This window comes from Colossoma macropomum, unplaced genomic scaffold (assembly GCF_904425465.1).
Source record: "Colossoma macropomum unplaced genomic scaffold, Colossoma_macropomum, whole genome shotgun sequence".
Classification (NCBI taxonomy): Eukaryota; Metazoa; Chordata; class Actinopteri; order Characiformes; family Serrasalmidae; genus Colossoma; species Colossoma macropomum.
In genome coordinates this window covers 19,175-41,322 of record NW_023495958.1, presented here as the reverse complement: position 1 = coordinate 41,322, position 22,148 = coordinate 19,175, and the positions used below count along the sequence as shown (strand labels likewise).

At 35.6% G+C, this 22,148-nt stretch overlaps 2 protein-coding genes across 2 annotated transcripts; both read left to right on the top strand.

Moving 5' to 3' along the window:
• Window positions 1-2,188: 2,188 nt before the first annotated feature.
• LOC118803745 (CD48 antigen-like) lies at window positions 2,189-9,301 on the top strand. Its single transcript, XM_036564235.1, has 6 exons — window positions 2,189-2,300; window positions 3,159-3,497; window positions 5,774-6,115; window positions 6,260-6,376; window positions 6,492-6,562; window positions 9,230-9,301. The coding sequence occupies exons 1-6, from the start codon at window positions 2,252-2,254 to the stop codon at window positions 9,299-9,301; spliced, it is 990 nt and encodes a 329-aa protein (XP_036420128.1). The 5' UTR covers window positions 2,189-2,251.
• Window positions 9,302-15,570: 6,269 nt separating this feature from the next.
• On the top strand, window positions 15,571-21,289 carry LOC118803762 (CD48 antigen-like). The gene is made up of 6 exons (XM_036564249.1): window positions 15,571-15,758; window positions 16,688-17,026; window positions 19,180-19,467; window positions 19,612-19,728; window positions 19,846-19,916; window positions 20,829-21,289. The coding sequence occupies exons 1-6, from the start codon at window positions 15,710-15,712 to the stop codon at window positions 20,892-20,894; spliced, it is 930 nt and encodes a 309-aa protein (XP_036420142.1). The 5' UTR covers window positions 15,571-15,709; the 3' UTR covers window positions 20,895-21,289.
• The last annotated feature ends 859 nt before the right edge of the window (window positions 21,290-22,148 follow it).

The window sequence follows — 22,148 nt, the reverse complement described above, 5'->3', positions numbered from 1 at the left end:
GTATCCATGATGAGTTTCTGAATAGAAAGACAAGCAGTGTAAACTTTGTGATCCTGTAAATGATAGTAAATGTAAGACCTCTACTACTGTTTCACAGACCTCTGTGAACCTGCAAAAAGTCTGTCAGAGATGTATCTACTTAAACTCTCTTAACTCAAGCACTAACATCTGCACATCTTTATTATTTATTTAGACCAGCGACGTTAAAGTCAGTTAAGACAGACAAAATCATGAAAATAAACAGCACCATTGAGAACCACCCGAACCTTCTGTGCATTCATTCTGTTCATTTCATTCATTTATTTTTAACACATTTTAATACTCCTAGAACAAACTCATGCAGTAATTCTGTAGCTCATAGCAAAGATGTGATATTATAATGGTGATAGTAAACAAACAAAAAAAACAAAGAAAGCAAAGCTGCAGTGAATCCAAACAATGCTCTATATTTGGGTAAATACATGGAGCACATACTGCTGTACTCGAACAATGAAACCAACTGAAGGCAGCAGCACTCAGGCTGAACAGTGACCTGCTGTCTGCTCATATGCAGAGTAGCAGAGAGAGTCTCACATATCGCAGATGAAAGGGGAGTGGTGGGGGGACTTGTGGGTAACATGTGAATACATTAAGAGAAAGTGTGAAAGGAAACAGACATATTGTCAATTCTGAGGTCAATTGTAAGGGCTCTTGTGTTCATCATGATGCTCCTTTGAGCAGAGAAGTTCAAAGTAAGGAATAGAACAGAGGACATGAAGATAAGTGATCTGCTTAAAACTGTTTTTTGAAATAAAATTTAACACACGCACACACACAGAGAGCCACACAAGTGTGGGAGGAAGCAGTGATGGTTTGTTAGAGGAAAGCAAGGAGGCCTACACACCTCAAACTTTTGCTGTAATAAACTAAACAGCATGATGAAATTACATATAAATATACTTTAGCAGTTCCCAACTCTCACATGCCATATTGTCTATTTCCTTTTCTCAGTAATGACTTCTTAACAGCTACACATCCTTTCAGACTCAGTGTTGACAGTTACTTGTTTTTTTTAAGAATGAGTGGAACTTGATTTTCTCCTCTCTCTCAAAGATGAAAGCTTTATGTGCTGTTTATTTGATGGGCACAGTTTTGGTGGTCCACAAGGCCTTATAAAAAGACCTTTTTGAACAGTTTTGGAAATCTCCTGAAATAAAAATAACGTACTTAATGGTTGTTTTGACTGGAACTTAAATAAATGAAGGGTGGTCTTTTACTTTTGTACAGTACTTTATGTCTGTGGTTGGTGCCCTTTAGTCACAGTGGCAGCAGTTAGCGGCCCCCCAGACTCACACATTAAAACGGAAGTCATGGGTTTCAGCTTAAAATGAGGCCTCAGTGTATGTAAAACCTTTTAATCAGGACAATGAAACTGAAGTTCTTCAGGATATATTAGAGATTAGAGATTATCTTCAGTCACTTTAATTGTGAATTAATTAAAAAATACATTAACAGTATGATAAATACATAATTAATTAACTAAAGTGAACACAGTGTGTTAAATTAACTATTCATAAATCTCTCCTGAAGGAAGTCCAGTATTTACAGTTACCATCCGATACCTGCTTCAGCTGATCAATCCTTCATTTCATTAAATCAGGTGATGATGATGGAATTTAACAAATCCATACAATGACTGGAGTTCAGTGAGAAGTCAGGAACCAAACCTGTGTTCTTCTAACCAATATTTCAATAACTTTATTTGTATTTGTTCTAATGTTACTTAGTGTTTTTACTGGCAAGAGCACAATGTCCAATGAGGATAAAGAGTTTAAAACAATGTATACATGGAATTAAGAGCGTTTACTGTGCAATTAGAAAAATGTAATGCATTGTATTCTGATAAATATGAAAAATAAACTCAGTACAAAGCTATATTTAATTACTAATCTGTAACTCCTCACTGTTCTCTAGCTGTACTGTCAGTGCTTTCAGTATAAAAACAGGCAGCTGGACCTGAACCCGTATTTAATGTTGGCTGTTTATTGTCAATTAAAAAACTAGTCTTAACTTATATTGTTAGAATTCCAGTTGAGTCTAAGATGGTGAAACGGACAGCTGTTGACGACGCAATGCAAGATGGGTGTCCTCAGTCTAGCCCAGCCCAGCGCAGCACAAGCACATCAGCTGTGTTTGTCTTTTGTTTGTGAAAACTGACGATGGAGTTGAAGAGTTAGTTGATGAAGCTGGTTGATTAGAATGGCTGGTTAAGATGTTCTCAGAATACAGGATTCATCCAGCTCTGCTTCACCTGCTTTACTGTAAGTCTGTTTTCCTCAAACTATTCCAGGAAAATGAGGAACTCTGAACTTACAGTGCGGTCAGTCCGGACTGAACACTGATAGAGATCGTCTTTACTGTTACTGCTCTGTGTTTAATAGAAAACAGAGTCACTGTGAGTGTTGATGTGTTTTATACAGTAGAGCAGAACTGAAAGTAGGTGTATCTGTATTAGATGATGATCTATCTGTGTGAAATACAGTCATATCAGTGATTAGATCTGTATATAAAGTGTGTTGGATGCTTTAACCAGTAGTGAGCTCGGTGTGTTTGTCTAGAATGAAGAAAGGATGAAGAATAGAATAGCAGGATCAGGTAGATGAGAGCTGAACTGAAGTGTAGTTACTGAGTCAGTTGAGTCTATAGCAGCTTTACTGACTTCAGTTTAAGAGTGAGCTCTATTACAGTGTCTGTAACTTCTGAGATGTTCTCATAAACCACAAGAGGAACCACAAAATTCAATTTGTATTTCAATCTTTTCTGCTATGCACAGTATATAATAATTAAGTAATGCTTGATGTGACTTTGCAAATAAAAAATGCGATGTTGAATTTTGTTTTGAATGCTGTTTAAGTATAATGCAGTGAATGTAGTATACATTTTGAACATGAAGTGAATATGTGCACAAAATTGAACAAAAGCTTGAATGCTGGATTTTTTTTTACACAATGGAACACTTTTTATCATAGATAACAGCAAATAGCCTGGTGGCAGTACTAAATGTAGATAAAATTACATTTAGTAATGCAGGTATAATGCATTTAGAAAAAGCATTATACAGGCATTAGGCATTGTTATATTATTATATAGACTAATATTATCTACTTACATTGTTTCAGGTCTGCTGTGCTCAGCTGGAGAAGAGGTTGTCAGACTGCAGGAGCTGGAAGGAAACACTGTAACCATCCATACTGGATTAACTGGAGATCAGAGTGATGCTCAGATACTGTGGCTCTATAGATCCGAGAATGTAGAAATAAAGATAGTGAACAGTCTGGTGTTTAAAGGGGAGACTAATACAGACTATCCCAGTGAGAGATTCAGAGACAGACTGCAGCTGAACAGAAACAGTGGATCTTTAACCATCACAAACATCAGCAGAGAAGATTCTGGCGTTTATAAACTACAGATCATTACCGGACATCAGTCAGTCTGGAGTTTCAGTGTTAATATTTATGGTAAGTAAATATTACATTTTTCATTTTTATAGTTGCTGAAGAATAAGGCAGAACATGAATAAGCAGAACTGGGCTCAGGCTGAAGACCAACAGTATGAACTGAATTAGTCATAAACCAGGTCACTTCCAACAACAAAGATTAGTATGATAAAGAAATATTCTACAGAATTTGTTCTGGTTGGTTTAGGGCAGGGGTGTCAAACTCAACCAGTACAAGGGCCATATTAGAAATCTTATCAAATCTGTGGGCCAGAGAAAACAAAATATTTTTATTTTGTTTTTAATTAATGTTGTGCCGTAACCCAAACTGGTTCTTCTTTATTCAAAAATATGCAAAGACTTCAACATTAGAATACAGGCACTTGTAGTAGAACTTGACTTATTACATGGGCACTGAAATATTCAAAATTTAAATGTCCCCAGGTGCTCAGTCTTTTAAACCTACCTGTTGACCTGCTTGAACTAGAGACCTTGCATCTGTACTTTGCTGCAAGTTTATTAAGACTTGGACTCAATTTCCGGTGGTGGAACTGCAGCTGAAATGCATTTTGGTGATATTACTAGTGTGGAACTGCACAGAAATGTGTAGAATTGAGGTGTAACTGCTGTCCCATAGACTGTTGTTGGGGTAGGAGAGTTGGAGCACATCACATTACAGTACATGCTGGGGACTGTAGTGCAGCACATTGTGAAACGGGTTAATATTAATAGAAAATTCTTTTGCGGGCCGGATAGGATCGTGTGGCGGGCCTGATCTGACCCGTGGGCCTTGTGTTTGACACATGGGGTCTAGGGTGATGAGATTATGTGCAGAATTAAATCTTGGATGAACATTACAGTTCATAACAGTACACATTTGAATCATTTTTATTCTGGTTGTCCTCTATATTTTAATATTTTTCCCCTATACTTTATTTTGATTTCCCCTCTATATTATCTGTAGACACTCAAATTGTTTGCAAATAACCAAAACTGGTTAAAATGAATTGATTATCAGCAGTGTCAGGGTTAATATTAGGTTTAGGCTTGGTGTTGAAGTTCAGGTTGGGGATAGATTTACCTGATTCTGTTACATTTACAGTTGCATTTAATAGATATTTAGTTTTATGTTAGTTAAAGGGAAGCCTGACTGTTAGACATATATGGCTTAAAATAATGTCAGAGACCATTAAAATATGATGTATAAACCAAATGGAAAGGTTTTGTTTATTATCAAAAACATGATTAATATGCAAAATACCTGTACTAGGATTGTCGCACTGTGATGATGTCATGAGGTTGTGCTGTTCTGTGGAAAATACAACAGTTAAAAGTTTCTCTCAGGTAATGTCACACTGTAGCTAAAGTCGGAAAGAAATGATACATTTGAATTAAATGAGATATTTAGCTTTTCCTCACTCAGAGGGCGAGAGAGAGTAACCGTGTGACGCAACAGTTATGGCAACCTGTTAGTAAAGGAATTTTGTTTATTGTTATCATGAATAAAGTTTTTTGCTTGGTTTAGAACATATTTTAGCAGTATTTAACACTACATCATATTAAGGCTTACAATTCTTAACATTTAAGGTTCCCTAAACCTTAAAGACCAAGTGAGCATCTACAGTGGATGCAACATAAAGTGTTACCAGTTTTTTTCATTAATTAGTTATACTTTTATTCACAGTCAGATCTACATGTTTCTATTTTTTGTCAGTCATGCTATGTGACCAAAAGACCAGAGGTAAATATGATTGAGAAAGTTATGCTTTTTTTTACTGACAAATTCAGAGAATATATAGACCAAAATGTAAAAATTCAGACAAAAAAGTAAATTTTGTATAGGGTTTATATATTTTTATATGGTTTATTATATAGACTCATTTTTGTGTTTTGTTTCCAAATATTATAAAATAATATAGAAGATCTACCAGTACTATATATCTGTTGCTGTTTCTACATCACCTAACACAATTAGTTCAATGAGTTCATTATGCTAAAAGATGTGATCTCATACATAAACAGCAGGAGTTGATCAGATGCAGATATGTCAGTATAAAATGAATAGAGATTTAACACACAGCTCAGATGTGCTGTTTATGAGCCACAGTAGATATCAGATGTGCTGAAACCTGCCTGAGTTTGGCAAACAACAATTGCAGCATAAAATCAGACATGGAATCTTCTCTACAGCAGCCAAACAGGCCAAACAAACAAATGTCAGTGATTTGACATGTTTGAACTGTAATTAATAATATTTTTGCATATTTGTATTGTTGTTGGTGGTTCTAGTGCTGTAGATAACCTTTTCAATGTCTCTTATCTGTTTTGTTTGTTTTTCTTTTGTTTCATAGCTCCAGTATCAAAGCCAGTCATAAGAAATCAAGCTGAAAAGCGCTCAGTGAGTCTCAGAGAGTCGTGGTCTCCTCTGTGCTCTGTGGAGAATGGGAAGGATGTGAGTTTGTCCTGGTATGAAGAGAAAGAGAGAATCTCCAGCATCAGTAGCTCAGATTCCAGTGAACGTCTTTATCTTCCTCTGAATATAACCAACCCAAACTGTTCTACTTACACCTGTGTAGCTGCTAATCCAGTTAGCAGTCAGACAACCCAGCTCGACATTACAAACGTCTGTATTAAAGCAGGTAGGTAATAAAATTATTATTACTTTGATTTTGTTTGTTGTTGCTATTTCAAGGCGATTATTCTTGTCAGAGTTGGTTACACAAACTTCAGTAGCTCCTCTGATGCTCTACTGATGCAGATCCACCTGATAATTGTAATCTCAGGTCAGAAAGCTGAGGAACTTCCCGAATCACTGGCTGCTGTTCTGACATCTGCTGGACTGATTGTTGCTCTATCAGTATTATTTGTGCTGTACTGGAGAAAGACGTCAAAGCAACAAGGCAAGAAATACATTTTCCAGTTTTTCTACATCAGTTGCTTTTCATTATTTGTGGTTTTGTATGTAGTACAGGTTGTTTCACTTCTGTATTTTATTATTTTGTGTTTTGTATTCAGTTTATCTGTATGTTAAGCTGAATTATACTGAAGTGAAAAGCACATCTCAGTATTCAGAGGAGGATTATAAGGTAAGTTTATAAGCATTGCAGATTCAATAGTTAAACCATTTTGAAGTCACTGTGCTGTGATTATACACACTTTATAAGCATGGCAACATTTATGTTCTGTTGCATTGCAAACTGAACTTTAGTATCTTCATGTGGAGTGGAATATGAGTTAAATACAAATAAAAATAAAATTGTGAATTGGTTGTTTATGTTGTAATTATCACAGCATATTTATCTATTTTTAATGATATCACAGAGAAAATGTGTAAAAACACTATCATGTGTGTCCCAATATTAGCATAATGTGCTCTTGGCTTTTTCTATGCTTCATTAAGTTGCACTAAAACCAAAATGCTCCAATACAATAACTGAGCAGTGCACTGTTGTTCTGTTTCATATGTGGAAGTGTACTCTGGTTACATTATTTTGTAGCACTTTGAGGATTGTTTTAATGCATGATGAGATTAATTGTTGTTTAATTGTTGTTGGTGGTGTATTCAGCTATAAGGATGTAACCCTGCATTTGATTTTTGATGACTGCTTTATTCAGTGTCTTGTAACAGTGAGTTGTTGTTTAGAACATCTACTCCATTTCTGTATCATACTATGTCTATTAAGCTACAAATGTTATAAAACATTTCATTTCTACTAATTTAGTAATAACCAGTGTAGACATTTGTGAGCTTGTACATGATAGTCAATATATGATATGAATGTATGAGGTAAAACAGTAGTGGTAACTGTAAGGTATAAGAAAAAAAATACATGGTTTGTGATGTTAAGCTTTGTCTTCTCTTGTAGTTTTGTTATACTATTGCCTTTATCTTTGGGCAGAGATTTATCTACTTCTAATAGTTTGAAACCTTCTGAACTTATGCACTAGTGTTAAATGTAGCTTGGAAAACAGAGACAAAATCATGCGAATAAACAGCGCTATTGAGAACCACTCAGATCTTCTGTGGCTCATTTCAGTACAAAAGGAAGATGTAGTTAATGGAGCAGAACTTTTTTGTTCATTTAATTCATTTAGTTCAGCACAAAGCTTGTTGGTATTGTGGGTTTTGGCTGCTGTGCCAGTCAGCAAATGAATTTAATGCATTTACAGTTTCACACCAACAACAACATCACCCTCTGCTGTTCAAAATATGTTTCACTGTGAGCTGTTTTAGTATTCATAATTAAATCAATCAGTATCTTAAATACTAGAAAGACCCACACTGCATATATGCACAACACTTTGAACTACATTCTGATTTTTTGTGACAAATTTATTTATTTATTTCTAAATATTTTAATCATATTACCCAAAAACAGGCTTATTTAACAAAAAAAGTGAAGGAGTAGGTCAGCACCATTTGCAGTACAAGGACTTAATGTTCCAGTACAAGGTCTGATATAGAGCCACTGTTACTGTTCCTGTTCCAGAGCAAACCTTGGGCACCTACAGACTACAAGTAATCAGGGATCAAATCATCAACTTATATGTTTGTATGTGAGCTTATGAATCATGGTTTGATGGGTTTTATGAAAGAATTTCATTAATCTGTCAGTCTGTTGGTGGTAAATCTCAATTAATAAAAGTGCAAATGCTACCTCGGCCATGCTCTTGACAGAGCTTGTTCACAGAGGTGCTGACTTAGGATAATACAGGGGTGTCCAGTCTAATCTGCAAAGTGCCAGTGAAGCTGCAGGTCTTCACTCCAAACAATCAGGAGCTCACCTGATTCTACTTGTTCAATCAACTAGTCTCAGTCTTGTGTAGAGTTGTTAATTTGTGCTCCTGCTTTGTTTAAAACCTGCAGCCACACTGGCCCTTTGTGAATAAAACTAGACACCTCTGGTGTGCCGCATAGTCCACAGACTGTCCCAGACCAACAAGAAGTGGAATATCCCTGTTGACTGGTCTAATGGACTGAAGACATCATGCAGGTCTTTCTGAAGATCCTAGGTGGCCATCGTAGGCTTGTAAATACACCACAAAAAAGGTACTGTATAATCTATTTAACAACATATTCGTTACATCACATATGATTATACTGTTCCATATTTTCTTCTTCAGAAGTGCTAAAATGAGCCAAACAATCAGAAACAGCAATACCAAGTTTATCAGCTGCACTGTAAGGTTTTATTAGATGGAGGAATAATAGAATAATACAGCTATTAAATTCTCTAAAAGGATATACAGGCTCACATCTATACCCACTTCAACTTTTCTGGTAACTGAAAGTGCGTCAGCAGATGGCACTGTTCCCATTTTGTGCAGATATTTCACATTCATATTTACCGGTTAATGAAGTCATGTAGTCATGCTTATTGTGTGACTGGGGTCAGAGACTGTGTGTTGTTTTCATTAGGCAGTGATATGCTGTAGGAGAGTTGTGTGTGTATTTGTTAAATATTTATCTTCAGCACTGCTCTATTTACCTACTGTATGTGATGTGAATGATATAATTACAGTACAGGTTATCAAGATAATCCAGGAAGAAAACTTCTTATCTCCAAAATGGTAACTTTACAGTAAAAGGAAAAATGTACTGTACTGTTAGAGTCAGTGGAACCAGATGTTTTTCCAAGTCATTCTGGGTAATTTCTTTTGGTCCATTCTTCATTAAATTTACACACAATGTAGAAGGCAACATGTACTTCTGAATTATGTCAAAAGCTGAAAAAGATTTCTTCTGACAACAGCGATATGTTCGTGTGAAGAGCTCCTTGGGTGTGCCAGGCCACCAGGTCTATAATAAACAGGGGGGATCATGAGGGATAAACACAGTGTGGGCAGAAGATAATCTCTCCCCAGACACTTCTTCTCTTTCATAATAAACCAGGGCTGAGTGAACAAATGACAGCTGAAGTCAAAGCTTATTATTCATTAGAAAGAACATTAAACTGTTTTGAAATTTATATGGTACAATTCAGTAATCACATCCATAATTCTGTACAGGTACATGTACAGTGTAAAAGTCAGATCACCCCACATTTATTTAATTTCCAGTAAAAACGAAAAGTTAGTCATTTTTCAGATGTTTCTGAGGAGATTAGACATAATAATCTACTTGGAATAATCCACTTGCATGAGGAAGGGGAACATCTAATGAAAATAAGTGATAAAAGAAGATCCCTAGAAAAAAGACCAAGAACAATTTTCAGATCAAACAAAAAAGCTGCTGATGTTCTTAGTACAATGGACTGACCACCCCAGAGTCCAGACCTCAACATCACTGAATGTGTTTAATACCAGGATTGTGATAAGCAGAAAATGCAAGCAACTTCAAAGACTGAGCTTTGGAGGTGTTGAAAACTATCCCTGAAATTCAGTCTCCTGAAAAGAATGGAAGCTGTAGTAAAAGCAAAGAGTGGACACAGTAAACCAGACATGTCAAACTGGGGATCTTCCAGGCCAAAGTGCTGCAGAGATTAGCGTTTACCCTCATCTAACGCTCTGAATTCAGTTCATGAAGGCCTTACTAATTATCTGATGAGCTGAATCAGGTGTGTTTAATGAGGCAGTGAGCTGAAATCTGCAGTGTTTTGACCCATTAGGACTAGAGTCTGACACATGTGCACTAAACGTTGATATTATTGATAATGTATATATTTTTTAAGACTTCAGTGTAATTTTCTGTTAAATATTTTTGTTCTTTTATTTTTGATGCTGAAAATCAACAACAGCAAATTTGACTGGACATTAAATGAATGAATGGTGGTCTCTGTTATTTTCACAGTACTGTTTGAGCTCATATTATTGTTAAATGCACTCAAACATTCAATGATTTCACTTATCACAGCTAAAAGGGAAGTGGTGGGGGGCTCATGGGTAATGTGTGAATAAATCAAGAGAAAGTGTAAAAGGAAACAAACACACTGTCAATTCAGGTTCATCCTTTTAAGATACTTTTGAGCTTGATGTTTTGGTAATGGCTTTTGTGTTCATCGTGTTGGTTTGAGCAGAGATGTTCAGAGTATATAGTGTATATACAATACGTGATCTGCTTAAAACTGTTTTAATAAACTAAACTTATACATATAAAAATGTATATACAGTGGTGGTTTGTTAGAAGCTAAACAAAGAGACCTAGACACTCCAAACTTTTGCTCTAAATAAACTAAACCAGCATGCTGAATTTTACAATTATTATGTTCATATACATATTTTGTTAGCAAACCCAAACACTCTTATGGCAAATTTTTGAAAAATAATCATTTTAATATTTCTCCTCTATGCAGTATGCAAGGATTAGGAAATTAAAATGGCTGCTCAAATTGAATACAAGCTAACCACCTTCAAACCAATCAGAATCAATATATATGCAAAATAAGCAAAATCACTCCTGTCCAAAACAGCCACTATAAATACAGCAGAGAGCTTTAATCACTGTAAGATTTATGGGTTTGTCTCAACTGCATTTAGACCCTCAGTGCCTCTGCATGCACAGTCAGTGCAGTATCTTAATGCAGCTCTGAAACTCATAATGGAGTCTGTGGGTTTCTGTATCTGGGGAAGGACATTGATCTGTACAATAGTGAGCTTTGTTCAGTAATACAGTTGCACGAGAGCATGCCTGTGTTTCTTTGTATGTAAATGTGGTCTTTATAGACAGATTTTCTGCTTCTTGACACTTTCACTAAACCAGTGTCCTCAGTATTTCACACCACTGTAGTGAATATATATTTATAAAACTGTTTTCACATTAAATTTGTAACATTCTCCTTTTTTTCCTGTAGCTATTTTTAATGCCATGTGTTGTTACATCCATAACAGCTCACAGCTTATATTTCACTCACTAGGGCAGTTACCTGATAAGGGAATTAATGAGATTTGAAGAGAGCATTAAACAGTATTTGGGCTTATTCTGACTTGCTCTTTCAAAATGAAGCAGCACTAAACTTTGTCTGGATGGAAGCATTACAGTGAACTGAGAAGATGAACAGATAACAGGGACATTCTAAAGAAGGTCTCAGAATTCAGTTCATTCAGAGAGACACACCTTATCTAAGAAAATAAATGCCGGAAGGGCAGGAATATTCCGAACTGAAACCATGGTGCAATAACCTTGAAGTAAACTGGACCTGTTCACTGCTTGGGCCAATTCCATTGATTCTGGCTTTACTGTTTCAGACCTAAAGTCAGTTTTCTTTGTTGAGCTGGTTTAAATAACGTGCTTCCTCCAGAGAACAAAAAGCCAAATACATTGTGAATTTTAAATGAATGGAAAGGCTTAAAGTGGTCAGTGTGGCATTTGTTTGTGGGGAAAGTCCCGTCCTTCAATAAAAATCAGCTTGCTGGTAAAGCTGTGAGCAGGACGTCCCCCTTACTATAGAGATGTAGCCAGAACAACCCCCCAAAAATGACAGGCAAATAAGACCAAAATCCCATGATTAGTTTGGCTCAAATAATGTACATATACATTAATGTCAATCTGTTATGCAGATTTTGCCATTGAAAAATATATTTTGAAACCATAATGTGTGTTTCAGTTTCAGGTTTGTGGCTCTCTCCCCATTCAGAGAGATAATCTGATTTTGTTTGACTGGTGGCGTTCCCATAAGTAAACAGACTTTCCCATTAGGACTCTATAAAATGTCCCATCTACTTAAACACTACTGCAGTGGTGCACAATTGATCAAGATGAGTAGTATCAAAATCAGAACAATGTAAAAACTGACTGAGTTTTGATGAACACAGTGCAGCAAGTGATGCTGAACCAGAAACAGAAATAAACACACTGAATATCTTTACATGTTTAATGAATAGTTCTATTATTACATCAGTAAACAGTGTAAGGTCAGTTACTGGCTCCTCAGTATCATGTTTGATCAAAGTTGTTTTTGTATGTTCATGTTTATTCATAATCTGCCTGTGATGTGAATCATGTGGAGGTGAGTAACAGTGTGGACGTCTAGAGGACTGTTAATGGTGAATGTTTTTCCCCTTTTTCATGCAAGACAGAATGTGAAAATAATGATTCACTGTTGTGTTTACTGAGACACAAAGAAAAACTACTTAAACCTTTTTCAAAACGCTTTTATTTCAAAATATACAATTATCTTTTTGACCCTTTTACAATAAACATGCAATATACAGTTGTAGCATGTGGGGGTGTGGTTTAGTGAATGTGGGGGTGGTTGAGTGAAATTGGGGGGGTGTGGTTTAGCACACATTGTCATGTACCCAAGTCGACCGACCCTCTGAGAACATGACACTTTTTGTTAGAGAATCTGAAAACCTCTTTTCAGGTGTTTATTTATGCTTTTTTCACTTGCTGAGTCTGTTGTGTTCTTTGTGGTGCATCCCTGAAACTGACGACAACAGCCAGACCACAAAGTAGAGAAGTGGAATATCTGACAGCAGTTTAAAAATAAGAAACTTGACAGTAAAATCGAAACAAATATAAGTATACAAATGCTGCATTTATTTTCACTTTTGAGAGAATCCAGACTAGTTTCATTTACAGAATGATTTTTAGGGAGTAGCTTCATGTAATTGCATCTCTTGTTTACACACCGAATATACTTCCTTTTCTCTATTGGTTTTCTAGCTCACTCACCTGATCATTTCATGAACAACAGATAAATAAGTGATGATGGATGAATAAACAAACCACACAATGTTCATTTTCATTTTCATTTTCCATTATGGTTCTCAGAGCAGCAGCTCATTAGATCACAGAAACGTGATAATGTATAACGCATGTGACTGTATAATGCAGACTTCACTGAAATTCACCAGAGCTGCTCTAGTGTACGGTATATTCTTTGGTTTTACATATATGTATATTTTTAGTTCAGTAGTTCAGTTGTAGGCGTCTCCCTAATCATATGACAACGCAATCATAAGTCACTAATTATGACTTTAAATTTGAATACACAAATGAAGAGCTGCAGGTTCTGAGTGGTTCCTTCATTATGCGAGGGAATCATCTTATATCTAATGTCCTCAGAATTATCTCCTGAAAAATAATAACTTGTTTTGACTGGAAATTAAATAAATAAATGGTCTTTAACTTTTGCTTAGTACTTTATGTCTGTGGTTTGTGCACTTTAGTCATGGTGGCAGCACTCAGTAGCCCCCCAGACTCACACATTCAAACGGAAGTGGTGGGTTTCAGCTTAAAATGAGGCCTCAGTGTATCTAAAACTTTCACAACAGGACAATGAAAGTGAAGTTCTAATATAGCTAAAGTATAGTAGGATATATTTCAGATATACATTAGAGATGATCTATTCTCATCTAGGATTGTTTTAATTGTGATTAGTTGAGGGAAACATTTTGTAGATTCTACTTTTTCAGTGTGTATCGGAATATAACTCGTGATAGTGTGGGGAAAAAGAAATAACAGTTAAAGCTTCTCGTTTATACAGTTTCCAATGTATTCAGGCAATGCCTTCAGCATGAAATATGACTGACTGAGTTTAACTGAACACATGCTGAAAACAACCTCAGGGTTCCTCTCTAAAACTGCAGCCACAGATACAAGCAGCTGTACCACTCACAGCCATTCATGCACTATTAAACAAGTTCTTTAACAAAAGGAATGGATCTATTTAGGACCATAAATTCTATATCAAATCATTTCATGTTTAAACGGTTCCTTGCATGGTGGAATCGTTCTCCAGATAGATGGAGAAGGTGAAAATTGTTTTATATAGCATCAGTGGGAGTGGTTATAGAGTTCCCAGCTTGATCATAACAATAGAAGCACCCTTTTTGGTGCTATAAAGAACTGTTTTTAAATATTTTCTACATAGAGCAATATACAACCTATTTTTAATCCATCTAAAGAACTATTTCACCATGCAAAGAACCATTTAAGCATGAAATGATTCTATATAGAACTCATGGTTCTAAATAGAAACATTCCCTTTACTAAAGAACCTTTGAAGAACCATTGTTTTAGGAGTTTACTGTTTTAGGTTTGTGATTTATAAATGTGAAGAAAGAGAATTAGGCTGAAACATCAAAACAAAAACATTCAATATTTCATTTGTTTTCTGCTTATTTATGGTTCTTTGTATATGTTTTGTTTTTTTGTATAAATATATGTACGATACTAATGTCTTTCTCCTACTGTTTTATTTATGTATGCTACTTTATAACTGTATAACTCTTCATAAATGTATGGTAAAATGTGCTTATGTCTATGACAGGCACTCTATATATAAAAATTATTATTGTTATTATTATTATTATTATTGTTGTTGTTGTTGTTGTTGTTGTTGTTGCTGTTGTTGTTGTCAGAACTTTGCTCCATAATTCACCACACAGAAGCCAACAGCACTGTAGCCTGAAGTCTCAGTATGGGTGTGCATGACATCAGCTGATGCAAGCAAAAAGCAATATTACACAGAAAATATGGCAGAACTGTGACCTTTCAAGGTCTGAGAGAATGACATGTAGATTTATCTCAATAGTAAACATTTATCTGTTCAAAAATACACAAACATTAAAATAAATACAAAATGATTAACTAAAGTAATCACTATTTAACTATTTGTAAATCTCTGCAGGAAGTCCAGTATTTACAATTACCATCCAATACCTGCTTCAGCTGATCAGTCCTTCATTACATTAAATCAGGTGATGATGGAATTTAATAAATCCATACAAAGACTGGAGTTCAGTTAGAAGTCAAAAACTAAACCTGAGTTCTTCTGTTTTCTTCTAACTTCTATAAATAACTTTATTTGTATTTATTATAATGTTATTTGCCGTGTTTACTTAACTTACTGCAAAGATAGACAGTTTCACATATCATAAATATAAATATCATAAATATAAAAATATAAACTTGTGATATAAAACAGATAAATTTGATTACAGGAGATCATTTGTAACCCATCACTGTAACTTAGCTGTGATGTCGGTGCTTTTATAAAAGAGACAGCTGAAGGTAAATCTACATTTAATACTGGCTGTTTGTTATCAGTTCAAATCTTCTCTAACATCGTTTAAAAATCCAGCTGACTTAAAGGCTGTGAAGCAGTCAGTTAAACTCCATGACAGCTTTTCACGCAATGCATGATGGGCATGCCCAGCCTAGCCCAGCCCAGCGCGAGCACATGAGCTCTGTGTGTTTTTCTTTTGTTTTCTATGAAGCTGAGAAGAAAACTGACGATGGAGTTGAAGAGTTAGTTGATGAAGCTGGTTGATTAGAATGGCTGGTTAAGATGTTCTCAGAATACAGGATTCATCCAGCTCTGCTTCACCTGCTTTACTGTAAGTCTGTTTTCCTCAAACTATTCCACGAAAACGAGGAGCTCTGAACTTACAGTGCGGTCAGTCCGGACTGAACACTGATAGAGATCGTCTTTACTGTTACTGCTCTGTGTTTAATAGAAAACAGTGTCACTGTGAGTGTTGATGTGTTTTTATACAGTAGAGCAGAACTGAAAGTAGGTGCATCTGTATTAGATGATGATCTATCAGTGTGAAATACAGTCATATCAGTGATGAATCTATATAAAGTGTGTTGGATGTAGCTTTAAGCAGTAGTGAGATCAGTGTGGTTGTCTAGAATGAAGAAAGGATGAAGAATAGAATAGCAGGATCAGGTAGATGAGAGCTGAACTGAAGTGTAGTTACTGAGTCAGTAGTTGAGTCTATAGCAGGTTTACTGACTTCAGTTTAAGAGTGAGCTCTGTTACAGTGTCTGTAACTTCTGAGATTAATTCTCATAAACCACAAGAGGAACTTTGGAATCACAAAATTCAATTTGTATTTCAATCTTTTCTGCTATGCACAGTATGTAATAATTAAGTAATGCTTGATGTGACTTTGCAAAAAAAAGTGTGATGTTGAATTTTGTTTTGAATGCTGTTTTAGTATAATGCAGTGAATGTAGTATACATTTTGAATGTGAAGTGAATATGTACACAGAACTGAACAAAAGCTTGAATGCTGGATTTTTTTTACACTATGGAGCACTTTTAATAATAGATAACAGCAAATAGCCTGGTGTGGCAGTACTAAATGTAGATAAAAATACATTAAGTAATGCATGTATAATGCATTTAGAAAAGGCATTATACAGGCATTAGACATTATCTGAGATATTATCTGAGATAGTGGCTTCAGAAATGAACTGATATTGAATGTCTTGTGTATGTGAGTGTATTGACTAATATTATCTACTTACATTGTTTCAGGTCTGCTGTGCTCAGCTGGAGAAGAGGTTGTCAGACTGCAGGAGCTGGAGGGAAACACTGTAACCATCCATACTGGATTAACTGGAGTTCAGAGTGATGCTCACATACTGTGGTTTTATAGATCTGAGAATTTAGATACAAAGATAGTGATCAGTCTGGTGTTTAAAGGGGAGACTAATACAGACTATCCCAGTGAGAGATTCAGAGACAGACTGCAGCTGAACAGAAACAGTGGATCTTTAACCATCACAAACATCAGCAGAGAAGATTCTGGAGTTTATAAACTACAGATCATTACTGGACATCAGTCAGTCTGGAGTTTCAGTCTAAATGTTTATGGTGAGTAAATATTACATTTTCCATCTTTATAGTTGCTGAAGAATAAGGCAGAACATGAATAAGCAGAGCTGGGCTCAGACTGAAGACCAACAGTATGAACTGCATCAGTCATAAACCAGTTCACTTCTGGCAGCAAAGTTTAGCATGATAAAGAAATATTCTACAGAATTTGTTCTGGTTGGTTTAGGGCAGGGGTGTCAAACTCAACCAGTACAAGGGTCATATTAAAAATCTTATCAAATCTGTGGGCCAGAGAAAAAAAACTATTTTTTATTTTATTTTTAATTAGTGATGTGCTGTAACCCAAACTGGCTCTTGTTTATTTAAAAATATGCAAAGACTTCATCAGTAGAATACAGGCACTTGTAGCAGAACTTGACTTATTACATGGACACTTGAAATATTCAAAATGTAAATGTCCCCAGGTGCTCAGTCTTTTAAACCTACCTATTTGCTTGAACTAGAGACCTTGCATCTATACTTTGCTGCAAGTTCATTAAGACTTGGACTCGATTTCCAGTTGTTGGGGTAGGAGAGTTGGAGCACATTACATTGCAGTGCATGCTGGGTAGACTGTAGTGCAGCACTTTGTGAAACGGGCTAATATTAATAGAAAATTCTTTTGTGGGCCAGATAGGATTGTGTGGTGGGCCTGATCTGGTCCGTGGACCTTGTGTTTGACACATGGGGTCTAGGGTGATGAGATGTTGTGCAGAGTTAAATCTTGGATGAACATTACAGTTCATAACAGTACACATTTGAATCATTTTTATTCTGGTTGTCCTCTATATTTTAATATTTTTCCCCTATACTTTATTTTGATTTCCCCTCTATATTATCTGTAGACACTAAAACTGTTTGCAAATTGTCTGGTTAAAATGAATTGATTATCAGCAGTGTCAGGGTTAATATTAGGTTTAGACTTGGTGTTAAAGTTCAGGTTGGGATTAGATTTAGGTTTAGGGTTAGATTTACTTGATTCTGTTACATTTACAGTTGCATTTAATAGATATTTAGTTTTATGTTAGTTAAAGGGAAGCCTGACTGTTAGACATGTATGGCTTAAAATAATGTCAGAGACTATTAAAATATGATGTATAAACTAAATGGTTTTGTTTATTATCAAAAACATGATTAATATGTAAAATACCTGTACTAGGATTGTCGCACTGTGATGATGTCATGAGGTTGTGCTGTTCTGTGGAAAATACAACAGTTAAAAGTTTCTCTCGGGTCATGTCACACTGTAGTCGGAAAGGCTGAATGATACATTTGAGCTAAATTAGATATTTAGCGCACGTTTCCTCACTCAGAGGGCGAGAGAGTAACCATGTGACGCAACAGTTATGGCAACAAGTTAGAGGAATTTTGTTTATTGTTATCATGAATAAAGTTTTTTGCTTGGTTTAGAACATATTTTAGCAGTATTTAACACTACATCATATTGAGGCTTACAATTCTTAACATTTAAGGGTCCCTAAACCTTAAAGACCAAGTGAGCATCTACAGTGGAAGCAAAATAAAGTGTTACCATTTTTTTTCATTAATTAGTTATACTTTTATTCACAGTCAGATCTACATGTTTCTATTTTTTGTCAGTCATGCTATGTGACCAAAAGACCAGAGGTAAATTTTTTTTACTGACAAATTCAGAGAACAAATAGACCAAAAAAGTAAAAATTCAGACAAAAAAGTAAATTTTATATAGGGTTTATAGATTTTATATGGTTTATTATATAGGCTCATTTTTGTGTTTTGTTTCCTAATATTTTAGAATAATATGGAAGATCCACCAATACTACATTTATCGTTTATACATCACCTAATGCAATACTGAGTATGTTATGCTGAAAGATGTGATTTCATACATAAACAGTTGATCAGATGCAGATATAAGTCAGTATAAAATTAATAGAGATTTAACGCACAGCTCAGATGTGCTGTTTATGAGCTACAGTAGATATGAGATGTGCTGAAACCTGCCTGAGTTTGGCAGCCAAACAGGCCAAACAAACAAATGTCAGTGATTTGACATGTTTGAACTGTAATTAATAGTATTTTTGCATATTTGTATTGTTGTTGGTGGTTCTAGTGCTGTATACAACCTTTTCAATGTCTCTTATCTGTTTTGTTGTTTTTCTTTTGTTTCACAGCTCCAGTATCAAAGCCAGTCATAAGAAATGACTCTGAAAAGCGCTCAGTGAGTCTCAGAGAGTCGTGTTCTCCTCTGTGCTCTGTGGAGAATGGGAAGGATGTGAGTTTGTCCTGGTATGAAGAGAAAGAGAGAACCTCCAGCATCAGTAGCTCAGATTCCAGTGAACGTCTTTATCTTCCGCTAAATATAACCAACCCAAACTACTCTACTTACAGCTGTGTAGCTGCTAATCCAGTTAGCAAACAGGCAACCCAGCTCAACATTACAAACATCTGCTATAAAGCTGGTAGGTAATAAAATCATTATTACTTTGATTTTGTTTGTTGTTGCTATTTCAAGGCGATTATTCTAGTCAGAGTTGGTTACACAAACTTCAGTAGCTCCTCTGATGCTCTACTGATGCAGATCCACCTGATAATTGCAATCTCAGGTCAGAAAGGTGAGGAACTTCCCGAATCACTGGCTGCTGTTCTGACATCTGCTGGACTGATTGTTGCTCTATCAGTATTATTTGTGCTGTACTGGACAAAGACGTCAAAGCAACAAGGCAAGAAATACATTTTCTAGTTTTTCTAGAAAAAACTTGCTTTTCATTATTTGTGGTTTTGTATGTGATACAGGTTGCTTCACTTCTGTAATATATCATTCTGTGTTTTGTGTCCAGTTTATCTGTATGTTAAGCTGAATTATACTGAAGTGAAAAGCACATCTCAGTATTCAGAGGAGGATCTTAAGGTAAGTTTATAAGCATTACAGATTCAATAGTTAAACCATTTGGAAGTCACTGTGCTGTGATTATATGCGCTTTATAAGCATGGCAACATTTATGTTCTATTGCATTGCAAACTGAACATTAGTATCTTCATGTGGAGTGGAATATGAGTTAAATAAATGTTGTGAATTTGTTGTTTATGTTGTAATTATCACAGCATATTTATCTAATTTTAATCATATCACAGAGAAAATGTGTAAAAGCACTATCATGTGTGTCCCAATATTAGCATAATGTGCTCTTGGCTTTTTCTAAGCTTCATTAAGTTGCACTAAAACCAAAATGCTCCAATACAATAACTGAGCAGTGCACTGTTGTTCTGTTTCATATGTGGAAGTGTACTCTGGTTACATTATTTTGTAGCACTTTGAGGATTGTTTTAATGCATGATGAGATTAATTGTTGATTAAACAGTTACGTATACATCTGTACATGTGGTGGAGGGTGTGGAGGGTGTTCATTTCAAATGCAAGCCAAACATTTTGTTGTAACGAAACGACCACAAACGCATGATGTGGCAACCAGTCTGGGTGGTTTAACGGACACTGGAACACAAAACACTTTAGAGCTTTTCTCACCACATTTGAACAACAGAGTGCAGAAGCACTGTGATGTAGTTTGTACTTATTTCTTTAGTTCTGATTCAGGACATTTTGGAGCCCAACAAATATTCCATGACTTCACTACAGTAAATTGGAACAAGCTGAACAGAGTAAAATACCTCATTGCAGTCTTGAAGTCGTTCAGTCATTTCCATAAAAGTATTACATTTAAATACTCAAGCTTTTCACCTAGAAGCCACATTTAATGTCTTATTAGAAATATTAGTATTAACTCATGAGTTTTTCACCAAAATATACTGCTGTGTTTTGCAGAAAGGCAGTGTTGGAGTGACAGAGGACGACCACACTTTGGTGGTGTATTCAGCTATAAGGATGTAACCCTGCATTTGATTTTTGATGACTGCTTTATTCAGTGTCTTGTAACAGTGAGCTGTTGTTTAGAACATCTATTCCATTTCTGTATTATACTGTGTCTGTTAAGCTACAAATGTTATTTCTACTAATTTAGTAATAACCTTTGTAGACTTTTGTGAGCTTGTACATGATAGTAAATGTATGATATGAATGTATGAGGTAAAACAGTAGTGGTAACTGTAAGGTATAAGAAAAAAACATGGTTTGTGATGTTAAGCTTTGTCTTCTCTTGTAGTTTTGTTGTACTATTGCCTTTATCTTTGGGCAGAGATTTATCTACTTCTAATAGTTTGAAACCTTCTGAACTTAAGCACCAGTGTTAAATGTAGCTTGGAAAACAGAGACAAAATCATGTGAATAAACAGCGCTATTGAGAACCACTCAGACCTTCTGTGGCTCATTTCAGTAGAAAAGGAAGATGTTGTTAATGGAGCAGAACTTTTTTGTTCATTTAATTCATTAATCTTATATACTAAAAAGACCCACACTGCATATGTGCACAACACTTTGAACTACATTCAGCTTTTTTGTGACAAATTTATTTGTTTATTTCTAAATATTTTTAATCGCATTAACCAAAACCAAGCTTATTTAACAAAACAGTAAAGGGGTAGGCCAGCACCATTTTTTGTAACGCAAGGACTTTGTGTTCCAGTAAAAGGTATTTGTGTTTGGAGCATCTGATACAGAGCCACAGTTCCTGTTCCACAGCAAATTTTCACAAGATAAATGGTCGAGCCGGAGGAAATGTGCTGTCAGGTCCAGGTTATATTGAATGTTTTTTTTGCATAGAGTTGGCCTCCCAGATTTCCTCCTAAACCATCCCACACTCCCTGGGCTTCCACCCAAATAGTAACTCAAATGCAGAAAACCTTGGACACCTCCAGACTGTGAATAGTCAGGGATCAAACCTCTTATCTTAATTTATAATACATTTGTATGTGAACTTATGAATCATGGTTTGAATGATTTAATTACTGTATTTCATCAATCTGTCAATCTGTAGGTGGTCCAAAGTGATTTAGCTTGTAAAATTTGTGATGGGGTCAGATGGCTATTGTGCTTTGATCAGTTAGGACCTCGATCTCAACTAGTGAAATTATGCTGATACTGCCTCAGCCATGCTGTTAGCAGAGCTTGTTCACAGAGGCACTAGGGTGTCCAGTCTAATCTGCAAAGTACCAATGAAGCTGCAGGTCTTCACTCCAAACAAGCAGT

Coding starts and splice junctions, on each gene's coding strand:
- LOC118803762 (XM_036564249.1), top strand. CDS start 15,710: ATGTTCTCAGAATACAGGATTCATCCAGCTCTGCTTCACCTGCTTTAC. Junction 15,759..16,687: donor TCTGCTTCACCTGCTTTACT/GTAAGTCTGTTT, acceptor ACATTGTTTCAG/GTCTGCTGTGCTCAGCTGGA. Junction 17,027..19,179: donor TTTCAGTCTAAATGTTTATG/GTGAGTAAATAT, acceptor TTTGTTTCACAG/CTCCAGTATCAAAGCCAGTC.
- LOC118803745 (XM_036564235.1), top strand. CDS start 2,252: ATGTTCTCAGAATACAGGATTCATCCAGCTCTGCTTCACCTGCTTTAC. Junction 2,301..3,158: donor TCTGCTTCACCTGCTTTACT/GTAAGTCTGTTT, acceptor ACATTGTTTCAG/GTCTGCTGTGCTCAGCTGGA. Junction 6,377..6,491: donor AAAGACGTCAAAGCAACAAG/GCAAGAAATACA, acceptor TTTTGTATTCAG/TTTATCTGTATGTTAAGCTG.